Source organism: Larimichthys crocea, chromosome XVII (assembly GCF_000972845.2).
Source record: "Larimichthys crocea isolate SSNF chromosome XVII, L_crocea_2.0, whole genome shotgun sequence".
Lineage (NCBI taxonomy): Eukaryota > Metazoa > Chordata > Actinopteri > Sciaenidae > Larimichthys > Larimichthys crocea.
The window spans coordinates 16,080,111-16,104,801 of NC_040027.1; the positions used below are offsets into that span (position 1 = coordinate 16,080,111).

General features: G+C 44.0%; 1 protein-coding gene and 1 long non-coding RNA gene across 5 annotated transcripts; one reads left to right on the plus strand and one right to left on the minus strand.

Annotated features, from left to right (window-relative positions):
* The first annotated feature begins 2,512 nt into the window (after nucleotides 1-2,512).
* On the plus strand, nucleotides 2,513-24,277 carry gatad2ab (GATA zinc finger domain containing 2Ab). 4 transcript variants are annotated; one of them, XM_027290122.1, is made up of 12 exons: nucleotides 2,513-2,722; nucleotides 12,180-12,382; nucleotides 15,779-16,090; nucleotides 19,456-19,579; nucleotides 19,697-19,828; nucleotides 19,988-20,059; nucleotides 20,154-20,270; nucleotides 20,385-20,585; nucleotides 20,737-20,986; nucleotides 21,074-21,480; nucleotides 21,568-21,787; nucleotides 21,948-24,277. In XM_027290122.1, exons 3-12 carry the CDS (start codon nucleotides 15,792-15,794, stop codon nucleotides 22,079-22,081), a joined length of 1,956 nt encoding a protein of 651 aa, XP_027145923.1. In that variant the 5' UTR covers nucleotides 2,513-2,722; nucleotides 12,180-12,382; nucleotides 15,779-15,791; the 3' UTR covers nucleotides 22,082-24,277. The 4 variants fall into 4 exon arrangements, with proteins under 4 accessions (XP_027145923.1, XP_027145922.1, XP_027145921.1 ...); XM_027290121.1 differs by lacking the exon at nucleotides 12,180-12,382 and having other exon boundaries at nucleotides 2,514-2,722; XM_027290120.1 differs by lacking the exons at nucleotides 2,513-2,722; nucleotides 12,180-12,382 and adding an exon at nucleotides 2,955-3,086.
* LOC113747970 (uncharacterized) lies at nucleotides 17,360-19,449 on the minus strand. The gene is made up of 2 exons (XR_003464035.1): nucleotides 19,170-19,449; nucleotides 17,360-19,058 (listed from the first exon to the last, which is right to left on the minus strand). It is a non-coding gene; the product is annotated as an uncharacterized LOC113747970 (long non-coding RNA).
* Nucleotides 24,278-24,691: the final 414 nt, after the last annotated feature.

Consider the following 24,691-nt stretch of genomic DNA (forward strand, 5'->3'; position numbering starts at 1 on the left):
TGCGGAGAGGTGAGAAATGAAAAGAGAGTTGCTGCTTATGTGCCTCCTCTGCCACATGTAGCAGGCCCTGAAGAGCTTCTTAGAAAGAGAGATAAACCTGAGAACACCTCCTCTATATTGTAGCTAAGGATGCCTTGATCTCTTGCATCATTATTTCTCTCGACTTAAACCTCTAAAGTGTCAAATACACAGCACATCAAAAGGTCCAATCCGGCCCACTGGATGACTTTGCAAAAGGTAAAAAATGACTAAAGTTCTTCAATAAAAACATATTATTGATTCATCTAACATCACATTCCTCTGAGAAAGACAGTGAACACTTACTGTGTTCATGTTTTAAGATGTTGAACATTGCGCATAGATAGTTCATTAATCGTGGGCACTTCAGTAGACTGAACGTGGAAAGACTCAGACGTGTTGTTGAAATTGCACATATCTTTCTTAAGATTCAGGCTGTTCATTGGTTTTGTAAATGGATGATTCATTAATTTGCGAAAGTTTTCACAATGTGGTTGTCGTCACTTCTAGGTTATGCAATGTTTTACCGGTACGGCCCACTTGAAATCAAACAGAGTTGTATGTGGCCCTTGAACTAAAAATCTGTTCGACACCCTGCTCTGTGAGGCTGTTAAACGGTGATTCAGAGGTGACTGTTATCAAAGCAATCTGATCCACTGTACAATTAGTCAGAAAACAAGGGGAGGGTTGTCTCAGTTAGTAAGCGTAACCACAGGAATTCCCAAACCAGCACCAGATCACAAGATTGTGGCAACATGAGTAGCCCAGAATGGTTACCGGGTTGTGCAGTCCAGCTAAGTCTCACTGGTGTCTCTACGTCAGGAGCCGGCTGATCAGGTACATCCTAAGGACAACAATGGACCTCAGAAAAGGTGTTTGTAGTTTGACACTGGACTCTTCCAGCAAAAGTTTGACCCTGGAGCTGCTATACGGTCCTCTGTGGTCACTGGAAGGCCTCGAGTTGATGGAGGCAGGCCAGCTCCACTGTAATGTCTACTACGCAAACAATAATTATGTTCTTCCTCAACTGCCACCCCGTGTAAAATGCAGAGTTACTGAAAGGTTAAATATCCAACATAAGGAAATACACCAAGTCAAACAATATACACTACATTTATAGACTTATACATTTAGATTCAGCGTGAGAATCAGAATCAAGTTTATTGCCAAGTAGGTTTTCACATACCAGGAATTTGACTTGGTGTACTTAACAAACATTAAGTAAAAGTGTATAAGAAAGATAAGCATTAGAACATCTAATCAGTGCAAATATATATATATAATATGGTTTTAAAAAGAAAAGAGCTGAGCAGTTTGTGCAGAAATATACAAAGTATACACAAGGTACTGTGCAAATGCAGAATAAGACCCGATGACATCCTCACTTACGATGACATGTGGCGGACAAAACTCAAGATGAGCAGTTTGATACTGATTCTGAGTATTTGTTTTGTATCAGTTTGGACGCATTGGTGCACAATAGCAAATAGGAAAGTTACCAAGTATGTGCCTGCACACACAAAGAGACAGAAAAATACTGTTTGTGAAAAGTACATACATGCCAAGACGATGCACTGTACTGACATGGTAATGAGCTTTGTCATGAAAACAAATGAGGATCATATGGACACCAAATGTAGGAAGTCACATCTCAAATTTAAAGGTCAAACGTGAACATGACTTTTTATGTTGCCTTATTTCCTATGTGGTAGAATGCAGTGCCTCACTAATGATTGCAACCGGTGTAAATTAGTGATTATAAAGCAAGTCAAGTAAACTTTATTGTCAATGCTGCTATATGTAAAGGACATACAGAGTATTGAAATTTTGTTTCCCTCTTATCCCCAACAGCATAAAGATGAAATATAAAAAAGTAAAGTAAAAAATGTAAAAAAAATATTTAGTGTAATGCAATGCATTGTTTTAATTAATTAATTAATGTCCTTAGCACACATAAACACAGGAACTGGAAAGAAACTTGTAACACAAGCATGTAATAAAATCAAATCCAGTGATAGGTTGTGATACAATTCACTTACTTCATATTTAATATAATATTTAATAGTATTGTTATTATTTGTATCATGGTCACTTATTTCTTACACTATGGTCACTTTACATTAGAATACTCTTTTTATATATCATGCCACTTTTATCCTCAGTACTGAAGGTTGATTGTTTTCCGTGTTTATTGTAGGTTTATAGATATTTCTGTCTGTTTATTGTTGTTTTTTGCCTTTTTCTACTTTTTTCTAATTCTGTAGTGTATGCTACACTTTCCCGTGGTGCTGTGACAAGTAAATGTCTCCATGGTGGGATGAATAAAGTATATCTAATGTATTTAAATGCAGGAGTTTAGGTTCCCATTCATGAGCTTGTTCATGTTATTGTTTTTTTAACTCTCCTTACAACTACAGTACTTTGATCTAGTAGTGGCTCTAAACGCAGCATTTCTCTTTCTTTTTTTGTTTTTTTTCTTCCTCCCCTCTTCATGTATCAGCAGCAGTTAACATTTCCGAGGTGTGTATGAACGCAGCATGACGCCGCCTGTGGTGGCTCATTACATTATCTGGCAACCGGAGTGGCAGCGGACAGAAGAGAGAGGGGATCCCCGGGATTTTTACACCGAAGCCAGCGAAATACTAACACCAAACATCTGAAAATCGCAGGGGGGGAAACTCAAGTCAAGCTCCTCCTAGACTTCGTAAGTTCACGCTTCTTTTTTATTATTATTATCGCACCGGCATAACGGTAACATGTTTTTATTTAATGTCCAATTAAAAATAATGACGACGGAGGGGAAGTTAAAGCTAAGTTGAGCTAGCCTTAGCATAGCTTGATCTCCCTTTTGCTAAGGTAACACACAGTTTGTGTGTCGCTCGGCTACACACGCATACACCTACCGAGAGCTACCGAGAGCTACCGAGGGCTGTCTGTCTAAAACACACACACACACACACACACACACAAAAAGAAAAAGTCTACGGAATATTTAAAACAAACTTCCCCCTTCCTCTCCGGACAAACTTATATCGGGGGGGGGGGGCGATTAATCGTGCAGGTGATATGTAAGTTGTTCTTTCCATTCAGCCGGATTTAGAAGATTTAAGCTGTCATTTGTCCGTAATTAACTTAATTATCTGTGGATAAATTGAAGCGAGTGTCCGAGGGAGTGTTAGCGGCTAGCAGGCTAACTTAGCTTAGCCACCTAGCCTTTTAACACATTAGCATCGGCGGCGGCTCACGGAGGTAGCTTTCATTGTCTGTCGTGTATCGCTATTTGGACTTAAAACATATCCCAATCCACACTTTTTCTTCTTTTCTTTTTTTAAAAGTGTGTCCAGTGTTTGAGGTGACTTTCCCCCACCTCAAAACAATCTCCGCGGTGACCACAATTGGCTAACGGTTAGCTCGCCGTTGGTTAGCCGCTGGGCTCGGACAGATGGACAGGTTGTTGTTGGCGAGCCAAGTTAACGTTAGCATGAGATAGCTTGTTGTTGTTGTTCATGGTGGTGGTGGGGTTAGTTTTGGAAATAGGTAGCTGTTCTTTTTTCTTTTTAAAAAAAAGAGGGGGTAGAGGTAAAAGTTAGCCCCTCAGTAAAGTTTATGAACATCATAACCGGGTGTTATTGCCACCGGTGAGCTTTGACTGTTGTTCCCAGTCGTGGATGGGGTTTGATTATTTCAGCTACTGATCCTCACAACTTTGTCAGATTAGCTTTTTTTTGATGGAGGCGTAATGGTGGACGGTGGTTGCCTCCGTCTGGGTGTGTGTGTGTCCACGACACGGGTTAGTATCCATCATCTACGCCGTGCTATAAGACAGTAGACAGCCTTTATGTTTTATAGCAGATTATCAATGTTTGTGTGACAGATCCAAACACTTAATGCATGTAATGAAGATGTCATATCCTCTCAGGGTCTGATGGCATGCTCCTTAGCTGTTGCACTGTTCATTTTCATGCTCCCATCATTTTGATGTTAATTGTGAGATTTATTATTTATGTGATTTTTAGATCTTGTCTTATAATGATTACTATTTCAGAGAGGAGGGGGGTTGGGGATCAGCGTTTGATGCTTTTTTCCTCGGTGGTCACCGCATCAACAGCCGAGCCGTTAACAATGAGTGGTTTTGTTTTGAGTGGACACTTCGAGAGTCAGTTTTTTTTTTTGTATTCATCCGTCTTTTGAGCTTAACAGCAGTTTTGGAAGTCCGTACCTCGGCCGAGGTCGTCCTCTTTTTAGAGGAAGCAGACGGTTGGCACCCTTGGCTAGTGATGGGGTAGGTGGGGGGGACGGGGACACATGTCGCTTTGCATTTTTATAATGGACCTTGGATTTGCCTCTGGAGGGGTTCCTCTTATGAAACCCCCCTCCCCCTTTGAGAGTGATGTAATCAGACAGGCATGACTTGATATCCCATTTTTATTCTGATGCATCAGGACTGAACTTTTTTTTAAAGACACCTGTATTCCTCTACCCCCCCTACTATGTATTGCTCAAAGATACCTCACTCAAGTTGCCATCGTTTAGTTTATCATGGTGTATTAGTTTGGTATCTTTTTCCCAGAATTTAATCTTGCTGTAAGTGTTTTTTCAGTTGTGCTGACTTACACTCCTCGTATCCGAACTCTAATCTAAATCTACATTTACTCCCACCGTGTTGTTACTTTTTAAAAAATACAATTTATGAATACGAGAGAAACATCTGTGTCACACAACAGTAAATCACGATGTATCCCACTCCAGAGAAATCTAACATTCCCATCGTTAGTCTTTGTGTATTACCTGTTCTAATGATTAACAACAATATGCCCTAATACTGGTTATAACTCTTCGCTTGTATGACAAAGCTCTTATTGTTTCCATCCATTCACATCTGGCTTTGGTGTTATGAATCTGGCGTTTGCGTGGCTCAGTGGTTAGGCTGCAAGTTAACACAGCAGTTAAGAGTCTGGTCGCAATGTTGAGTCATTGTGAAAAGGTAAATGGTGGTGTACTGTAGTTAGGATTAAGTCCTCATCAGGAAACGTAGGTAGGTTTCTTAGGCCCGTTTAGACAATGGCAGTCACTTGTTGTTTATCACGTAGGATGCAAAAGTGAAAGTAAAGATTGGCCTCTTGTTCTGTAGGGGCAGTTCTCGTTGTGGCGTTGCGTTCTACACCGAGATGAGTACTTTATGTTATATGCGTTTGTTGAATTACTAGATTTTCATAAATATTTGAAAGTGATTGGATGCTGTGGCTAACTTCGGTTCAATGTTACATACTGACCTTAAGAGGCCTTACAGTCTCTACAGCACCCTCTATCCTTAGACCCCATTCATATATGACAAATCTATATCTGTAGATGGATTGTAAACGTATATGAAGAATGTGGATACGGGAGGACGTGAAGCTACTTCAACAGACCTGAGCCACACAACGTCCTCTCCGCTATGGACACCTGGAAAGAAGACAGACTTCACAAACACACGAGAGCCAAAGCTCAAACACACCATTTACACAGTTAATAAAAAGGACACGTACACACAGAGGGAAATGGAAAGGGGAGAGACAAGGACAACATGCACATGGGGGGAGACAGAGAAGATGGGAGGCAGGACAAAGATCCAGATCAAAAACATCTGGTGTTGGGCACAGACAGCACAGGGAGACACAGGGGGTCCCAGGATACCCGATGGTCCGACACAGAGAAGTCTGAGTCGAGGAAAAAATGAGAAGGAAAGAGTGATAGGCAGCTTGTGAGAGTAGTAGTTTTCAGAAAGTTTACAGTATTCTCATTGGCTTATTTACAGGTAACAGGACCTGTAAATAATATATATTTTGATGAAAAGTTTTCAATTTTGATTTCATCACCTCAACAATGAGAGAGGGCGTGATAAGATGGGGACAGACAGGAGCCCTGTCTTCTCAGGGTGGAGAGCACTGGGTGGGATATAAGGCTTAAGAAGAGCAGACAGATATGAAGGGGCATGCCCAGTTATAATTCTGTGAGTCATCAGGTATGATGTTGTTTCAACTTACCAGATCTACAAGATCTGAATATTTCAAATTGTTTGTTGGAATCGGACGCCAGGAGACAGGACTAGTTGTACTGGCTGCAGGGTCCCACCCAAAGGCCTCGGGCAATTGTTCTTGGAGGTGGAGGAGAGGAGTCCTTCGAAGTTTGACTGGCTGTTTCTTGTTTACCCTGTTGGATATCCTATTGACTTAGGCACGTGGGCTAACAGCATTATCAACCTGTTTTAGACAGTTACAGGTACATGTATGCAGTTATGACTTGGATATTGTGTTTTAATAAACAAACACACTTTGAGTTTTACTTCCTATACTCACTCTGCTATTTGTGTGGCCAATGCCTGACCGTATGGATTGCATAAATGGCTTATCAATAAATAATAAAAAGTGGTAGAGGTTGAGGCACAGTTTTCAGGAGGAGGTAGAGAAAGCATTGGACAAAACTCAGCAGGCACGAATAACACCAGGCCAGCTGCCACAGGTGTTTTGGCAGGTAGCGTGGGCGCTCTCATCGCACAATTGGCTGGTTAAAAATGCATTCCCATTCTCGCAAAAGTCAAATTCATTCAATACAAAGCCTAATATCCATTTACAGGGGTGTTAGAGTCACCTGCTTGCCTCTGTCTGGCCAGAACAGCTTTACATCTTTTATATTTTAATGTTGAGGCCAGTGTTGGGCCGCCCAGGTGATGACCCACGTCATCGGTATCGCTTAAAATGGCATCTGAGCCGACTAAAGTCTAATTGCGCGCTTGCAGGTTGTGGAATCCACATTTCTAAAGTTGTTCTTTCAGTCGGCCCGTAACAATTGCTTCCTGTGTGTGGCCAGTGCTGACACGGCAACTCTCGAACTCTCAGTTCAGCAAACAGGCCGACCGGCAACTTGGACGCATGCAGCATCAAGGCATGTGTCCAAGAGGGGGGACAAACTGTCCTGCCTGACTCTCTGCCACATGGCCGTTTTGGGCAGATTGTATGTATTCCATCAGTGCACTGTCACGCCTGACCTTAAAAAGTCATCAAAAGAAGGGTTAACTATACTGGCTTTGGAAGTTTGAGCCCATTGGTGACCAACTTATTATTAGCAAAGTCACCCATTTCTCTAGTAGAAAGTAGGCACAGATCATGTTTGTGACCTCACAGCTGTGGCCGGGTCGGGTAAAAACAGACCACATGAAGAATCAGGTGAAATTTATAGCCTCCCTCCAGATGAACAATGGTAAAAATAGCTCTGAAATGGTCTTTGTGCCAAAAAGTACTGTGAGGTGATCCACACACTGCATTGATTGTCTTCTATCACGTCACAGCACACACAGGGAACAGATTACCTGATTTTCATTCCTGAAGCTCATTGTCATTCCCGCTGCCCAATATCTGTTGGACGGGTCCATTATCGGGCTGGTATCATGTAGCCTTCTGGAGGAGAATGTCCTGAGTTACTTATTTTTAACTTCACCATCATGACTTCAGAATTTAATGAGTTACTTATTTTTAACTTCACCATCATGACTTCAGAATTTAATATTGGTGGTTGTATTTTAGTCATGCAGGCGTCATGACACACTAAAAAACGTTTTTTTTAAAAATCTGTACTTGGAACCAAACAGAAAAACGAGAAACAACTTTCTTGTCTGGTGTGGCGGCCATGTCAGATATCCAGTCTGCACCAACAGTTATTAATTATTATTTTAATGTAACGATTATTGGTTTGAGTTATTTTTCAATGACATTTTTATGACTTGATTAATAATTAACGTATCTATTCATATGTCGATATTTTATTGCATCGTCATCATCCTGTTAAAGAGACATATCAAGCTCATTAGAATAATTATAATAGTGGCATATTTTAAAATTGGGCTGACATCACTGCTGTTAGGATATTAAAAGACCAAAGTGTTTCCCAATAATAATAAAAATAATAATAATAATCATAATAATAATACCTGGTACAACAACAAATTCCAATTGAAAGCATCTCAGAGAGCGATCCTTTCCCTGAACTGGAGAATCAGTATTCTAGTGTTTGTGACAGTAATTTTTTTTGGGAGTATTATGTCGTTAAGATAATCACTGGCAAATGTATTTTTGCATCAGCATGGGGGCAAGCGAAATAAAACCCAAACGACTTACAGATTGTAACAACAGTCTGTCTCGAACAAAGCACGATGGGACGCTTTTGATTTCATTCATACAGTTATGATGAGTTTTTTTCCAAGTCGCAGACCTGACTGTGCGGCACAGTGTTGGATCTCTGTCTAAAATACTGCCACATATTTAAAATCTTTTTTATTTTTTACTGCAGCCTGTTGTAAGTTCTATCTATGCTCTGACCCACGTGCAGCACTTTATAGTCAAGTGTCGACAGGTGTTATGGAAATTTGCATATTTCTGTAATGGAAGATATTTTACTGCCTTATCTTCCTCGTATCTGTGTGGGTGAACGCAGCATTCGTCTGGTGCATTGAGGTGGTTCAGGGATGGATTGGCTTGAAATGGTACTCTGTCCATGACACTCATGTTTCCATCTTCAAATCTGAAGATGAGATGAACAGTACTGCATATAACCAACGTAGGTGAAGTCATCTTTCGACAGACTCATGTAGATGACCAGAAATTATGTTTTCATATTGGCACCTAATGGAAGCATTAACGTTGATGCATCTACAATAGACCAATAGTGCTCGGTCCCAAGTCACACATCCTGGTGAAGTCCTGATGAAGTCTCTCCAGGCCCGCCCAATGCTCATGTTGGGTGTGGCTTTTCATTAACTCGCACCAGAGATTCCATCTTAATCGGCGTCTTAAAGCATTTTCATTTCTTGGATGAATGTGGCCGTCCTCCAATAGGTGTAGCCCAACTTCATACTTTAAACAGGTGCAACCTCATACTCGGTGCCAGCCATGATGGTGAAAAGTAAGGCATGGCGTGATCATTTGTAAAATGATTAGCAGTTGATGACCCGGGCCTGAATTTTTATTATTATGACCAGGAATACCGACTGAACACACTGACTTCACTCTCAGCTCCGCTTAAACATGCCACTTGCTGGCCTGTAGCTTCATAACCTCAGCAGGTGAAACGTGGTGTGTCGTCCATCATCACCAGAAACCAACTTTGCTCGCTTACTGTGTATCAAACATTTTCGCCTCATGGACACTTGCCACGGCAGCTGCATTCTTGTTGCCTAAACATTCACCTAATCAAGCTTAGCAAGTTATGGCACGTCATCCCACTTAAGCAGCCATTCATTGGATCTGGGAAATGTAATTAACATTACTGCATGGCAGGTTTTTCTGCACTCATGACCGATTTGAGGTGTCGTGGTAAAGAATGTGGCGTGCTGTTTGCCTGTGCTATGATACTTTATTTACAGTGTCCTTACCTCTGTAATTAATACCAGGAGTGTGTGCATTGTTTTTTTTTTTTGATGATTTTTGAATAATGTTTTATTCTCAGTGTACTCACCTCGATTTAACCTCTACTGATAAGGACCTCTTGAAAGATACAATTGCAGACTTCTTGAGCTATGCATGCCGATGATGTGCTCAGATATTAGTTGTCGTGTCTGGTATGCCCTTAAAGCTCTTTTTAAAAAATGTTTATTATTCCCTCCTACTCTGGTCACTTCCTGCCACCGTCCATTTCTGCGAAGTGTAATCTGATAGCAGTCTGCGTGTGTCCTGGGCCCTCCGGTCTTTATGTGGGTATGGGCTTCTGGTTTTTACAGGATTATGGAGTAACCATTTGGAAGCAATTTGGCTGAAATTGAAGATTATCCCTGTCTAGGTTGTTTTTTTTTTTTTTTTTTTTTGGTAAACATTTAGCTATTCCTTTTTATTATAGCTTGTAAACATCTGCGGTTCAGTCCAGTGATTTGAGGCTAAAGGACACTACTAGAGAAGGTCGACGTGAGATGTTTAAAGGCGCTTCAGAGCTTCGTAATCCAGACGTTCGTCGTGTCATTCGATTGTCACTAAGTTGTGTCCTGTCAATGGGTGTGAATATTAAAACATGCACATGTAGGTCTGCGTGAGCCCGCTGAGGTCTAGATGAGAATGATGTGTGCTTTTATCTGTGTTCTTCTGACATAAAGGTACATTAACATCGGTTTCTCCGCGTGACCCCAGCTTCGTATGTTTTGATGTGTGCACATGTTCTCGCGTACAAAAGTCTGGTCTGCACTTCCTAGACTCGCTGCTGTTGTCACGTTGCTGAGGGAGAATCCAGGTGGAGACATGCGCACACAAACATACACTCTGTGTGGCTCGCTCTCTCTCTCTCTCACTCGCTCACACACACACACACACACACACGAACACACACACACACACACCGAGGCAGTCTGGCAGATTCAGGGTTAAAGGCTTCCATTTTGTTAGGTAACACCCTAATGGTCTGATCTGTCAGTGGCGTTAAAATGGCAGGGGCTTAACCCTTGGCGTTCGGGACACAACCAGTAGGGGCACACACACATACACACACACACACACACACACACACAGACACACACACAGACACACACACTCTGGGCTGGCCGAGCCTGCAACAGAACAACCGAGGAGGAGGAGGGAGGGAGGGGGGGTGTGTGAGGCAGGGAGGGGTAGAGGGAAGGACGAAGAGTGAGCGAGAGAGAGAGAGAGAGAAGACAAGGAAGAGTATTTTTCACTTGGGTACAGTTAGATTATGGCTCGGCTAACCACATGCGCTCTGCACCCTTCTCCCTCCCCCCCAACCATGGCACCACCTCAGCTGGGTCCCTGCCCCCACTCCTAGCCTGGTGAGCACGATCAGCATAGGTAGTCTTTTTTTTTTTTTTTTCCTTATTTAAATAATATTCCAAAGGGAAAGAACTTTTACTCCCTGATGACCTGAAATGGGTCTATAATTGAAAAAAATACATTTTATAAGTCAGATATATAACCTAGAGAAATTAATAGGATGTTGGAAGTAGTAAGTAATCATCCGGGTTGAAGATGATGATCTCCCGGTCATATCCGCTTGTAAGATTATTGGCAGTCTGAGCGATTTAATTCAGTATTATAAGAGCCGCTGCCCCTTAGCCACACAAGAAGAAGAAGAAGTAGTTGTCCCTTTGCTGACGCTTTTATTGGGCAATAATAATCCATACTCGTATTGCTTTTATTGGACAGCATAATTGTTGTTTCCCCCTCTCATTGAACCCTTAGGACACAGTTGGAAAGCCTCCGTTTTTTTTTTTTTTTTAAATGGCTGTTAATGTGTTGTGCTGGCTGGGTCCAGTCCCAGTGGGGAGATCATTACAGTGCTGGAGATGAGAGTCTAGCACGCTACCTGGGGTGGCTGGGGATGAGCCTTCGCCCATTGATCTGCTCCTCTATGATCTACTGGACACAATAGGAGACGGACTGAGAATGAAACCTGTAGTGTCAGACCGGGTCACAAGATTTCCAAGATTCGCTTTCAGGCGTAGTGCATCTTTTAAAGACGGCACGAGTGATGTTGGCAGTTACAGAGAAATGCAGATTTTAAATGTATCGATCGCAGGAAAGGCTGCTTATGCCGTGTATGAAATCGAACCACTTTGCTACAATCCTTCTCATACGTTCGAATGGCAGCGTAGGAGATATCTTCTTATTCGCAGCCCCGAACTCCCTCATCCGCTGTTATTTTCTCTATGTAAGATCTGCTCTGCCCGTAGGCCTTATTATTCCGAGGGAAAGGAGAAGGACATGCACGTACTCCTCCTCCTCCATAGTCTCCTGAGAGAACCAGACACAGATCACTAATCACTGGCTGTCTTCTTCTACTCTCTCTCTCTCTCTCTCTCTCTCTTTCTCTCTCATCCTCTTGTTGTTTTCATCCCTGTTGCCGCTAATGCATTTGTATATCAAAGGTTTGATCGTGACGTGAACAAGAAACGTTTTACTCCGTGTGTCACCGACCTTACGGAGACGTTATGGATCGACCAGTCGGAACAGTGAGAGGGAAGATGAAATGTGCTTGGTTGTATGATTACGTCTTTTATGCAGCAATTTGATGATTGCTGATTTATACATGTTTATAGGCAACACATACATCAGGTGCACCTGATTTGATCGGTGAAACTTAACCTTAAACTACATCAAACTTACAATTCCTCTATTTCTTTTTGTTGTCAGTTGTTCAGCTTGGCAGACCATTTCCTGCATTCCTCCGATTGAACAGCAGAGAAAAGGCCGTGGTGACGTCATAGTGACATATCTGCTCAGAGATCAGAGAATTTTTTTTTCTCTCTCGACTCGAGGTGTTTGAGTTTCTTCTCCAACGACAGGAAGCATGCCGTGCAGTTACCAAAAAAAGAAACAACAGTAGAATTTAAATGGTAAGATGTAACGTGTTGAGACAGTAAGATGGACTTGCTGATGGACAAGTCAGACTTGTTTGTGAGATCCCAAGTGTCAGTTTTCTCATAGCTTGTTGTGTAAGCGTGTTAGGAGCAGGTCATTTATGGACCTGATTTTTTTTTTTTTTTTTTTAAATCAGTCAGCATTTTTAGTTTCCTGTAATGTTATCTGAGCCCCGCCTCAAGAGTGCACGGGGGCTACGTGTTTCTTGTAAATCAAAGTGCTGCCATGTGACATGGCTAACAGACTTGATAGTAGGGAAATGGATACCAGTAGAGTTCTGTTCGAGGATTGTGAGCACTAATAGACAGGACTGATTTCTTGAATCCCGGGCAAGCGAGGTTTTGGGGGGGGTGCCGGCTCCCTCCAGACATCTCTCGATGGACTTGCTGATGGACAAGTCAGACTTGTTTGTGAGATTGTAGTGTCAGTTTCATTTGGTTTTTACAGGCTGGATGGATGGAGCTGTGGGAGCATCGAAACTGCCAGGAATGCTACAGGCACTGCTCAGGATCTTTTCACTGTTGACTGTCTGTCCATAGAATACAAATTCCTGATGTCCACCTTCAAACCAAATTAAGCAGAGTGCTCTGCTCCTCTGAGATGCTCTGTCTAAACACATACGCACACTGAAACCTGATAATCTGACATGCCTTTTTTAAAATTTTACAAGCTCAACCATAACGGATAAAAGTAGCCTTTTTAGTCATAATGAGTTATTTTTTAGTAATTTTGGCTCTTTAGGATTCCTTTCTGTATGAATCTCTTACAGTTTTTGTTCTTCACGTGCGCAATAGCTCATACTGTGAGTCTCCCATAACCCCCGGAGGTTGTGAATGACCTCCTATCACACAGCAGGCCCTCAGGGCTCATATTGAAACCAAGGCGCTGAATAGAAAACGCGCTCCCCCTGAGTGGTGCTCCTTCACTGAGGGGCTTAGTGACACTGAAGTGTGATGCAACAATAAGAACTAGTACACACATCCATGTTGCTTACAGAAAAACACTCACTCACAATATATGCGCGGAGGACAGTTTTACTTTTTACTTGTTGCTTAGCAGCCGTTGCATCCAGCGCATGAGACATTGGATTCATGATGCCATCCATCTCTTCTGGGACAAACGTGTCTGCAGACCTGAAACTAGCAACCACAGCCATCCGTAGTAACGTGCAGGTCTGACACCCCCCCCCAAGGGTTACAGTCATTTTGTTCCTTACACGGTTCACCGCCACGCCGTTACAGCCAGAGCAGCGCACACAGCCACCATTTCTATCTTTTACAGGGTGAGGTATGGTTTTTCCAAAGCACTGTGTGTGTGGTATATGGGTATGCACGCACACACACATACACACCCACACACACAAGCTGTCATCTCTGGCAGATAAATAGCCTTTGTGTCCAGGGATGGTACAGCAGGGCACATCTGTCCTTGTTGTGTACCAGAGCAGGGTGCATTTTAGGTTGCACACGGAGCTCGTATGCAAACACAGGACCTGGATGTTTTCAGCTGTGTGTTGTCGTCGTTGCATTATTCACAGATGTTGAATTGTTAGAACAAACTGCAGCCCCTTTTTTTTGCCGCACACAACGATTTATTGAAATTGCTGAGAAGCATTTTTCGTTTTTTTCCCCCACCTTAGTTTGCAGTTCTTTCAAACACTTTGCTTTACAGACAGCAGACGTGCAGCAGTCTGAGTTTCTCTATGACCTTTTCCTTTCTTTTTATTTTTTTTATCTTTGAGATAACACAACATTTAAAGATATCTATGGTGTCCGACAATGCTGAAATATATATTTATAACAAGTATGGAACGCCATAGAGAAGGTCAAGATTTTAATGTTTGTCAGCCATTGTGTTAGCTCTTGACTGCCAAGGATGTTAGTCATGTCAGTGATGCGTCCGCTCCCCTGTTGTCTGGTAGACGCGTTTTTGGAATGTCCGAAGACGACATCATTTTCTCCTCCCCCCTTCCTCCTTCTTCCTCCTCCCCCGTGTGGGACGTGTCTGTGTCCTCCCTCCCTCCACTCCACTCCACTCCCTCTCTTTTGCCACTCTGTCTCTCCAGGGGTTAAACCTGCGCCTTCTTCTCTCAACCGCAGACCAGTTCAAACCGGTTTTCAAGGGAAGCGCTGTTTGTCTCTCATGGAATCTTGGGATAGGGTCATGTGGCGCTGCGATGATGATGATGTCACGTTGGACCAGGAAGACCTTGAGTCAGCTTTCTGAATCAGGATATACAAGATGGTGGCTATGCAATACGTGCACTCAGGCCCACATCATCCGTCAGGTTGTCATATGAGGATTTATAAGCGTGCAGTCGTAGACGTGCGCTCATCCTTTTGTGTTTCTAACGATTATTATCAGGTGTTTATTCAAGAGAGCCTGCGAGCGCCTGGCCTACATTGGTGTCAATGTTGCACAGTGTTGGTGCGGTTTTTCTGCTGTGTAATAGGTTTTCCCAGAAATCTTTAGTGAGTGAGATCTGGGTCAGCATCTGGGGCACTGGCAGTAGGACAGTAGACGCCTATACGCATCAGGGTTGTCCCTTCGTGTACATCTGGAAATGTCAGACAGATCAAACTATTTTAATATAAATGAAAGTGTAATATCAATATGATTTTTTTTCTTTAAGGGGGCTTACGTCCCTCAACAGCCGGACTCTTGCTTTGTAAGGCGGGTGTCTGGGTTCAGGGTGAAACAAACACATTTCGAGGGGGGGGGGTCTTTATTTTTATCTTGTCCTGGTGGCCCTAAATTAAATTGAGGCGGTTACAACTTTCTGTGTTCCTTGCAATGGACGCTCCGCATTGTTTACTGCAGAGGCTGTAGGTCCCGGTCGTACCTCAGCCGGGGCAACTCGACAAACAGTTTATTACACAAGATGTATAGGGCTTCTTCTTTCCTCACTGGACCTGTACTTGTATCCTCTATCCCTCAAATTAGATTCCCGGGTTTTCCTCGGCCGGCTTCACTGACCGTGGACGAGGATGTCTAACACTTGATGTCAAAAATATATCTCATTTACTGCCCGCACGAACTTTGCTGTAGCACAACGTAACGGTGGGCATTACTATGTGGTTGTTATGGTAACGTGTTATTGGGAAAAAGGCAGGTCCACATTGGAGAGACTCCAAACTCATAGGAATCTACACAGTCGTGTAACGCAGAGATTCTGATGCTTAGATGTGCAGTATCATGATTGAATCGTGAAAAATAAAATTCAGTTTGATCTCGATTTGAACTTTTACTACTACAGTAGCGGTGTGCTTTATATATCTCCTGTCCAAACCTGTCTTATTTGGTCTATTTGTTCTGTTTTTATAAATGTATTTACACTAGTTTTTAACTGTTTCTGTCTTCTCTTTCTCTAGGGTGAGAGCAGCCATGTCAGAGGAGGCGGTGCGTCAAACGCGCAGCCAGAAGCGGGCTCTGGAGAGGGACCATGCAACTAATCCCGAGTCCTTGGCGGACCTGGACAGTAAACGGGTAAAGCTGGAGAAAGTTGACGGAGCTCCCGCAGCTCCCCTGGCCTTGGTGGCTTCTGGAGCCGAGGGCGTCAAGCTGAAGAGCGAGCAGGCTGCGAAGGTGGCGGCCAGCATCCTAAAATCCGGGGAAGTGAAGGCCACCATCAAGGTGGAGGTGCAGACCGGAGACGAGCCTGTTGACATGAGCACATCCAAAAGGTGAGACAAGGAAAACCGACTCAGTCACAGGCAGTTTTTTTTTGTGCTTTGAACTCTTGAACCAATATTAGCTCTGCTTTGCGGTGCTCATGTAAAGAAGCGGAGTGCTCTGTGGTCATAAAGAACATATTGTTCAGTTTACATGTTACTGTCAAAGTCAAACAACGAGTGGAATAGTATAAACAACGTTAACTTAAATAGTCGCATCTATTCCTGTACGCTGGGCCTCAAGATTGCACGGTCAGCCAATTTTGTCCACAATAAACCCTTTGTGAGTATTTCCAGCTGGACAAAATGCACCATAATCTCCTTTACAAACTAGTTTATATCTGCGAGTGTATAAAATGCAAAGCATACATCGCTGCTGTATTCCTATTTGGTTATGCTTGACTGATGTTGACTCATCGTATGAGGTTGACGGGATGTGAATGGCAAGCAGGACTCAAGCTGAAAGCCGTGGCACTTTTTTTTTGCATTTTTGCATATATGAGTTTGTTTTTAAACTTTTTTTTTTTTTTTTAAATGCACGGCAGGCCTTGGATTTCACGCTTGCATGCACAGTGTGCACGGCTGTGCGTGGAGACGTCTATCGGAGTTTCGGGTTTCTCTCTTTAACTTTGCACCAGCAAGTGGTCTGACAGGAGTCATACAGGAAGTCGCTGTGTGGTTGCTGACAAGCCTGCCCCCATTTTGAAAAAGTTTGAGGCTCCTTTAGGGCCCGGGCTCCATTTTCTCCCACAGCAGCACCTGAACTCTGCCTCACACTTCACACAAAATGAAGGCTATGTGTCACAAACTGGTTCCAACTGGCCGTTGCCATGGTTTCCACATTGGAAGGAGCAGTTGGGAGAAGGAGGGGCCAGGAGGGGTGGTGGGTGTGTCACATGACCACACAGAGAAAATGCCTGATGTCATGTGACGTGTTTTGGTAGAGCAATAAATGCATGCGCTGATGTAACGGCAGCTAAAGTGGAGCGGAGCGGTGCTTAAGGCAGAAGGTGTGTTTGCCTCTTGCTTCTGGTGTATCACGAGAGTCACCTTTGGCCCCTGTTTAACCCTAGGCACGTGTTTGTGTGATTACTCGCTGCATGTGATTATCTCATTGTTGGATGAAGAGATCTGTGCACGTCAACTTTGCAAAAAAGCTATCAACAGAGCCAAGTCTCCTGTGCCCGGAAGATGATGCAGCAACTGGACCGAACATGTCCCGTGTTGATTCGGTTCATTCTCTTCTGAAGCGTTTTTGAACGCTGTGCACATTTTTTTAAATTTTTTTTTAAATGTCAATATTTGAGCACATCTTCTCCAGGCCCACCCGTCGCCTATTTATAGCTCAGCTATTCCATTTACACCAAGAGCCATACGCCGCTTAAAATGGCAGTTAGCAGCGTCGCCTCGCTCGCATTTTGAGCGGACCCATCCCACTGCGCCTAATAAAAGACTGATTCAGCAATCCTATAGTGGGGTGGGGGGGTGGGGGTCAGTGTGAAGCCATGATCGGAGAGGCCGAGGCACGCAGAGACAGTGGATCTTACATAACACAAGCTGCCGTGTGTTGTGATGCTTGTGTAAGCCGTTCTCAGTGGAGTAGTAGCCGACCATCACAAGCTACTCCGTGGCATTCTGTCAGAGATGCCAGCTCAGTCAAGAGCACCAGACTTCTGTTTTGCGAAAGATGATGAAGCTCTTGATCTCTCTCTCTCTAATGCTGCTTATGTCTGACATGGTTTATCATATTGTATGTACATGATGTAAATAAGAGCTGAAGAGGGGGGGAAACTGCGGTCTGTTCAGGCTTTCGGCTCAGCTTTAGGCGAGTAATCCTTCTCAGAATAGCAGCATGCTGAAAATACCAGGCCGTTAGACATCTTTCTAGATTTGGATGAAACGTGTCTAGGGAAGTGTTTTTGTTCAGGAAGTGGCGGCATGATCTGTTAACAAGGTCTGAGCGTTTTATTTTTTTCAGCTGCTGGACAAAAGGAGCACGACAGTCAAATGTTTGTGGGTTTGTGATTGCTTAGTCTGCTGAAACTCTCATCTCATAATGTAAGTCTAAACAATATGGTTATTGTCATAGTTGACCTTGTTGAACTGAGCATGCAGTGTCTGTTTGGAAGGGGGGGGGGGTTGGACAGCTGTTGAGAGGAAGGAGAGGAGACCGAGAAACGCATGCCGAAAAAAAAAGTGTAGAGAGAACTGAGTCAGTGAGTTGGAGTATAAAAGATGAACAAGTAAGTAAGGATGGGGGAAGGGTGTGTGAAGTAGTGACTGAGTGATTGACTGAGTGAGAAAAGAGGGAGAGAGAGTGTACACAATGGGCTGGCTCCTGGCCATGTATTCCCCTCCCCCCCTCACTGTCACCCTCTCCAGTGTCTCCAGCGGACCTCCGCTCTGCTCAGCCTGTGACTCTGGTGTCGGCAGCTGGGAGGGAGGGGAGAGCTGAGAGCTGAGGCCCAGGCTGTGCCGATCCGGCTAGGCCATAGGCCTCGCCACGGAGGTAGGGGAGGGGTGAGGCCCTGTCTGGGTGGTTAAAAAAAAAAAAAACTGGGGCCTAAAGCTGTGAAGTCCTGAAACCCTCTCTCACTTCGACAGCGTCTGAACAATTCTACAACTTGGCTGCATGCGTCGCACGCCATAACTCCACATTATGACCCAAACCTCTGCCTCTAACACACTTGTCATATATCACAGTCCACACCTCAGCTCAGCCTCCAGCAGTTCTCCTCACTCACTTCTATTTTCTTCTATTTTCTAACGCACCAGCCCTCAGGACCTGACAGGATCCCCCGTTGTGATAGAGGCAGATTTATTCTTCCACCTCATGCTGTAAAATTACAACCAACCCTCTACTTCTTTCCCTCCATGCGTCTCCAGAGTGATGCATATGCAGCTCGCCACTAGTCGCCTTTGTTCTCCTCAGTCCTCAGGAAAAGCCACTTAACATTGTAATGCTTTAAGCCTTTTCCTCCTATTAAAAAAAAACATAAAAATTCTTTTAATTTGCTCTTTTTTTGGCATGCATTTCGACTGTGCTGTGTACGTTGGACAGGTGAGGGCAGGACGTTGCCGTTGATGTTACCTTTCGCCGGAGATAATGTGTTGTTGCGATCTTCCCCTGCCGCCATTACTCCATTATTGATCTCTTGGTTCTTGTCTTGTGTGTGTGTGTCCCAGTGCACATTTGCACTACAACACGGCTTGATGAAATCATAATTACATACTGCCATCTACTGGATGTAAGACAAAACAACATGTCAGATGCGGTTGACGGTTTCTGTGTGGTAGTACAGACCGAGTACTGAACGATGAAACAGATTCTCAATATTGTTGTTGTTCTTTTTTCTTTTTGTTGTTGCTCCCCTCAGTGACATTAAGAAAGAGCGGCAGCCACCGTCGCCGGATGATGTGATCGTTTTATCAGACAACGAGCCATCCAGTCCTCTTATGAATGGCCACTGCCTCACGAAGACTGACACAGATAAACTTATGGTAAGCTTTTGCAAACAAACACCGTCTCAGATGACCTAATTCTCATCTTTTTTTTGGATGGAATCGTACCTCGCACGTCTACTAAGTCTCATTTTTATTCCGATATGGTGCGTGTAGAAGAGTTCTCCTGAGGAGAGGGAGCGCATTATCAAGCAGCTGAAGGAGGAACTGAGACTCCAAGAGGCCAAGCTGGTGCTGCTCAAGAAACTACGGCAGAGCCAGATTCAGAAGGAGAGCACCGCGCAGAAGGTAAAACCAAGCCAGATTCAGAAGGAGAGCACCGCGCAGAAGGTAAAACCACACAGATGATGATGATGATGATTATCATTAATAAAGAACATTTATTCTCGCCTTCATGTGTGAACAACTCCGTGGACTAACACTTTATTACACCCTTTTACTTTCTAGTCGACTGGCTCTGTAGCCACTCCTCCTCCTCTGGTGAGAGGCAGCGTTACTTCAAGCAAAGGAGCCCTCCAGGTAGATACTACGCTTTCTTAGAGCCTGTGCTATGTTCTCGTCGTGCTGTGATGTCGTGCCATTCATTGCATTATTCGCATCGCTGTGTTTACAGGTGACAGGGCGAAGCTCAGGCACGGTGATCCCTCCTCCCTTGGTGCGGGGTGGGCAACACGTCCCGTCCAAACACAACTCTCAGATTGTGATGCCACCCCTGGTCAGAGGGGCACAGGTTAGTGTCCGGTGGCCTATGACATAATTCAGATGATAATTATCATCACACCGATCTTTGCTGATTTCTTATTTTGTCTTTCTCTTCATGCATCTCTGATGGCGTTCGCTACAGCCTATTGCAATGACTCCTCAGCAGATAGCCAGTCTACGTCAGCAACAGCAGCAGCACAGCGGTTCAGGGCCCCCTCCGCTCTTGCTGGCTCCCAGGGCTTCTGTGCCCAATGTCCAGGTCCAGGGCCAGAGGATCATTCAGCAGGGACTCATTCGGGTGGCTAACGTGGCCAACAGTAATGTCATGGTCAACATCCCTCAGGTGAGGACACAATCCGCAAGCAAACTGCTGCTCCACTCGTCTGGAGAAAGCTTCCCAAAGGAAGCAATGAGAAACGGATAGCTCTCACGTACACGCGGTCATCCTTGTGTGTAGTTGCTGAAAGTGGTTTCTGTTCTGTGTTCGTGTCAAGGCCTCTCCAACCAGCCTCAAGGGCTCTTCAGCGTCACCCAACTCCAGCATCAATGACTCCCCAGCCAGCCGGCAGGCAGCTGCCAAGCTCGCACTGCGTAAGCAGCTGGAGAAGACGCTGCTGGAGATCCCTCCACCTAAACCTCCTGCTCCAGAGTTCAACTTCCTGCCTTCAGCAGCCAATAATGAGTTCATCTACTTGTTGGGGCTGGAGGAGGTGGTGCAAAAACTTCTGGAGATGCACGGCAGGGGTGGGTAGATCTTTGTGCTCAAGTATTTTAAAATAATATAATATACATGTTTCCATCTAGACTAAAGAAGCTCTGCTTTTCTTATAGGTAACCTGGGCCCGTCGGCTGCCATGGCTAGCTCCATTCCCAAAGAGCCATACACCTGCGCCCAGTGTAAGACAGACTTTACCTCCCGCTGGAGAAAGGAGAAGGCTGGGACCATCCTCTGTGACCAATGCATGTCGTCCAATCAGAAGAAGGCCCTGAAGGCCGAGCACACCAATCGGCTGAAGGCAGCATTTGTTAAGGCACTCCAACAGGAGCAGGAGATTGAGCAGCGTATCCTCCAGCAGGCGGCCTCCTCCTCCTCTTCCTCCTCTGTCTCCAAAACCACCTCGTCCTCCTCCTCCCTCTCGATGTCCAAGACTGAGATGCTGGTGTCCCAGCAGTACAAGCAGGTCAGGGCTGCCATGCAGCACAGATCTGTGGCTGGCCACCACTCCACCATTAAGCAGGTGAGCATGGGTGTTTCATTGTGTTTGTGACGATCCCAACACTGCGCGCGACAACCAACTGACCAACACTCGCCTCTCTCCGTACAGAATCAGCTGTCGCACAGCCTCCAGTCTGCGGTGAGCTCTCGTGGCATGGCTCACTCGTTCACCTCCTCTCAGCTGCAGAGCGCAGCGGCACTGGGCGGCAGGCCAAGCAAGCACGCTGCGGCGCGCCCGCTGCAGCAGGGGGCAAAGGTCGGCGGCGGCAGCAGCGGCAGTAACCAGGGGAACGTGGCCGCTTGGAGGAAGCAGAGCGGTGGCAATACAGGTAGATAAACACGAGATGGGCTTAGGTGGCGAAATATGTAGAAATCTTCATTCATCGCCATCTTCTTTCTTTGTCTTCTTCCTGCATAATTACTGTGAGTGTGAAATCTTTCACTCCAGCACACTCACCACTTTGTTCTGTGTTTGTCTCCTGCCTGCAGGTGTGACTATGGCCTATGTGAACCCCAGCTTGTCTGCCCATAAGACCACCTCTGCTGTCGAGCGTCAGCGAGAGTACCTGCTGGACATGATTCCCTCCCGTTCTATCTCCCAAGCAGCCAACACATGGAAATAATGCAATCTTACTCCCTACTGACATCATAACTATTACCCCTCTTAATATCAATAACAGCCATTCTCATTATCATTCTAATCCTTTCTATGGACCCTGCCTCTGGCCAGGATGGTGCAGGGGAGAATCAGCCTAGTTTTTTTTTGTTTTTTTTTGGATACAGGCGTTCCTTCACTTCTTCCTCAGATATTTCTGCTACCATCTTCCTTACCTGAATCTTTCATCCCAAATTGGAGCGACAGCTTGAGCTTCTGGGATACAAGGAATCTGTCAGATAGAGTTTGGGTACCTTTTTTTTTTTTTTTTTTTTTTTTTTGAGGGTTGGGATTTACATGGGCGTGTACAATTTTAAAAACTTCTCCAGCTGATGTTGCCTCTCCCTCCCTGTATATCGGTTGAACTTCCCCAGTTGCACCAAGAGGAAAAAAAAAAATCCCCGAGCTAACCTGCCTCTGGATTAGGCAGGGGAAATAAAATCACTATTATACACAATAAAAATACTCGCCTTACGTCCCCCCGACTCCTCTTCTCCAGTCTGAGCCATTCAGACTCAGGCCCATGGTGGTGGCCGAACCGAACATGACCGAAGACCTCATCACAGGGGGGCTGTGGTTGAGCTTCGAGGACCATCCACGAAATAATAACTGCTTCAGCTTTGCAAAAATGAATAATTAAAGAAAAAAAAAACAAGGACTGTAAAAATGATCTCTATCTGCACACAGACCGCCTCTTCTCTCTAACCCACAGCGTGTATGATAGAGAAGTCGTCGTGTGTTGGATTATTTTGTATGGCTGAATGTTAGGATTTTGTCTTTTCTTCTATAAGTCATATACTGTGTTTGGAATATTGTGCTCCCTGATACTTTGGAAGTGGCCTATTGTCGAGGTCTGAATTTACAGGCTAATGTTACTGTTGAGGTGGTTTTACATCTGCTGGGTTCCATGTTGTGGCCTACTTTTAAATACTTTGTTTTTTCTAAGATGAAGAGGAAGAATAAAGATTAAAGTTTCACTGACTCATGTAAAGACACGGAGCGTATGTTTGGAGGACTATTCTTATTGAATATTGTAAAAAAAACAAAAACAAAAAAAACGGAAAAAAAAAAAAAACCTTCCAAAGAACTAGTGGAGCCCAAATGGAATCCCTTCTGCTAGAAGGTTTCTAGTTTATTTGAACCCTCTCTGGATATAAACATGAATTCATGCTAAACTGAGGGGGTGTAAGGAATGTCATATTTCTGACATTGTTTTGCTTTTAGTCTTAGGTTGTGGTGCATTATTTTTCTTCTATAGACAAACTGTCTCTGGGTTTATTTATAGGGTCATGTTAGTAAAAAGATATATGCTTATGCCCTAAGTTTGAATGGATCTCCACTTAAAATGATTTGTTTTCTCTCGTGTGTCCAGTGGCTCCCGCTCACCTTTTACGATTGGTCTGAGAGAAGCTTGGACAGCTTTCAGAATGTAGTTATGCAAAAACCCCTATAGCAACAAAATGACATGAACTTCTTAGTCTTTAACATTAAGGTGTGTATGATTTATGTCAGGTCCTTGAATTGAGCTAACTATGCCTTTCACAAGCTCTAGTGCATTTTTATCAGGTTGCAGCAGCACAGGATAAGCTAGTGAAGTACAATATGTCCTACATTAAACAGGGGAATTCCCATCGCTCACGAGTTATTATTTTTTTAAAAAAAACCATGTGCTGTTTTCTTTAATTTGAGTCACTGGGGTGGTCTAGTTTCTCTAAGCCTACCACTTAGCAGTGGCTTTTCTCAGACATTTCTGTGGCTTATTGGAAAATGTCACTAAATTAAATTGGATGTGTTGAATTTCAGCAGTAAAAACCCGAGGAGGACCACCCCGGCATATTTTCTCAATATCCTCTATCTGTCCCATTTTAATCGTTTTCACATTGAAACAATAGTGGTGGTCATGCCATCACTGTGTAATTACAAACCTTGAGCCTTGCTGCCCTGTTGCATTTGTGTCCTGTATCCATAGTGCACTTTTTTTAGCTCACTGATTATTGTCAGTCTCCATACTGAAAGATGGTGCACTGCATTAGGTAACTGGGCATCAGTTGAAGTTTATCCCGCTGTATTTGGGGTATCATCACTGTACATTTGGGTTTCATTTAGGACGGTGCAACAATGCAGTATGTGCATTTTGCTGATAGAAATACAAGCGTACAAAAAGTTAATTTAAAATTGCAAAACATTTTTGTATTTCTGTCTCAAAAGTAGCATCGGAAATCTTCCAGGTTGTCTGTACATTCCTGACAGGCAGAAGGTAGCAGCCCGCGTCTTGTGGATGCAAAATAAGCAACCTGGAATATACCCATCATTTTTGTGCCCTGCTAAGTGTAACCCTGTGCTGTCCTGACTACTGCCTGCTGCTGCTGCTGCTGTTTGACAACAATATCACCATTCCGTTTGTTTGGGGTCGAAGCTCTGCTAAATGCAGCGTAACCCCAATGGAAAAAGAAAACATTGTATGAGAAATATGTTTGTGGTTTTTTTTTTTTTGTTGTCTTTTTTTGTCTTTTTCTTTTTTTTGTTTTTGATTTTTATTTTATTTTTTTCTGGTCTATCAAATAATAATAAAACTAAT

What these genes read in the sequence shown, in the direction of transcription:
- gatad2ab (XM_027290120.1), top strand. An exon ending in CAAGCAAAGGAGCCCTCCAG is followed by an intron (nt 20,060 to 20,153) that starts GTAGATACTACG and finishes CTGTGTTTACAG; the next exon opens with GTGACAGGGCGAAGCTCAGG. An exon ending in GCAGAGCGGTGGCAATACAG is followed by an intron (nt 21,788 to 21,947) that starts GTAGATAAACAC and finishes TCCTGCCTGCAG; the next exon opens with GTGTGACTATGGCCTATGTG.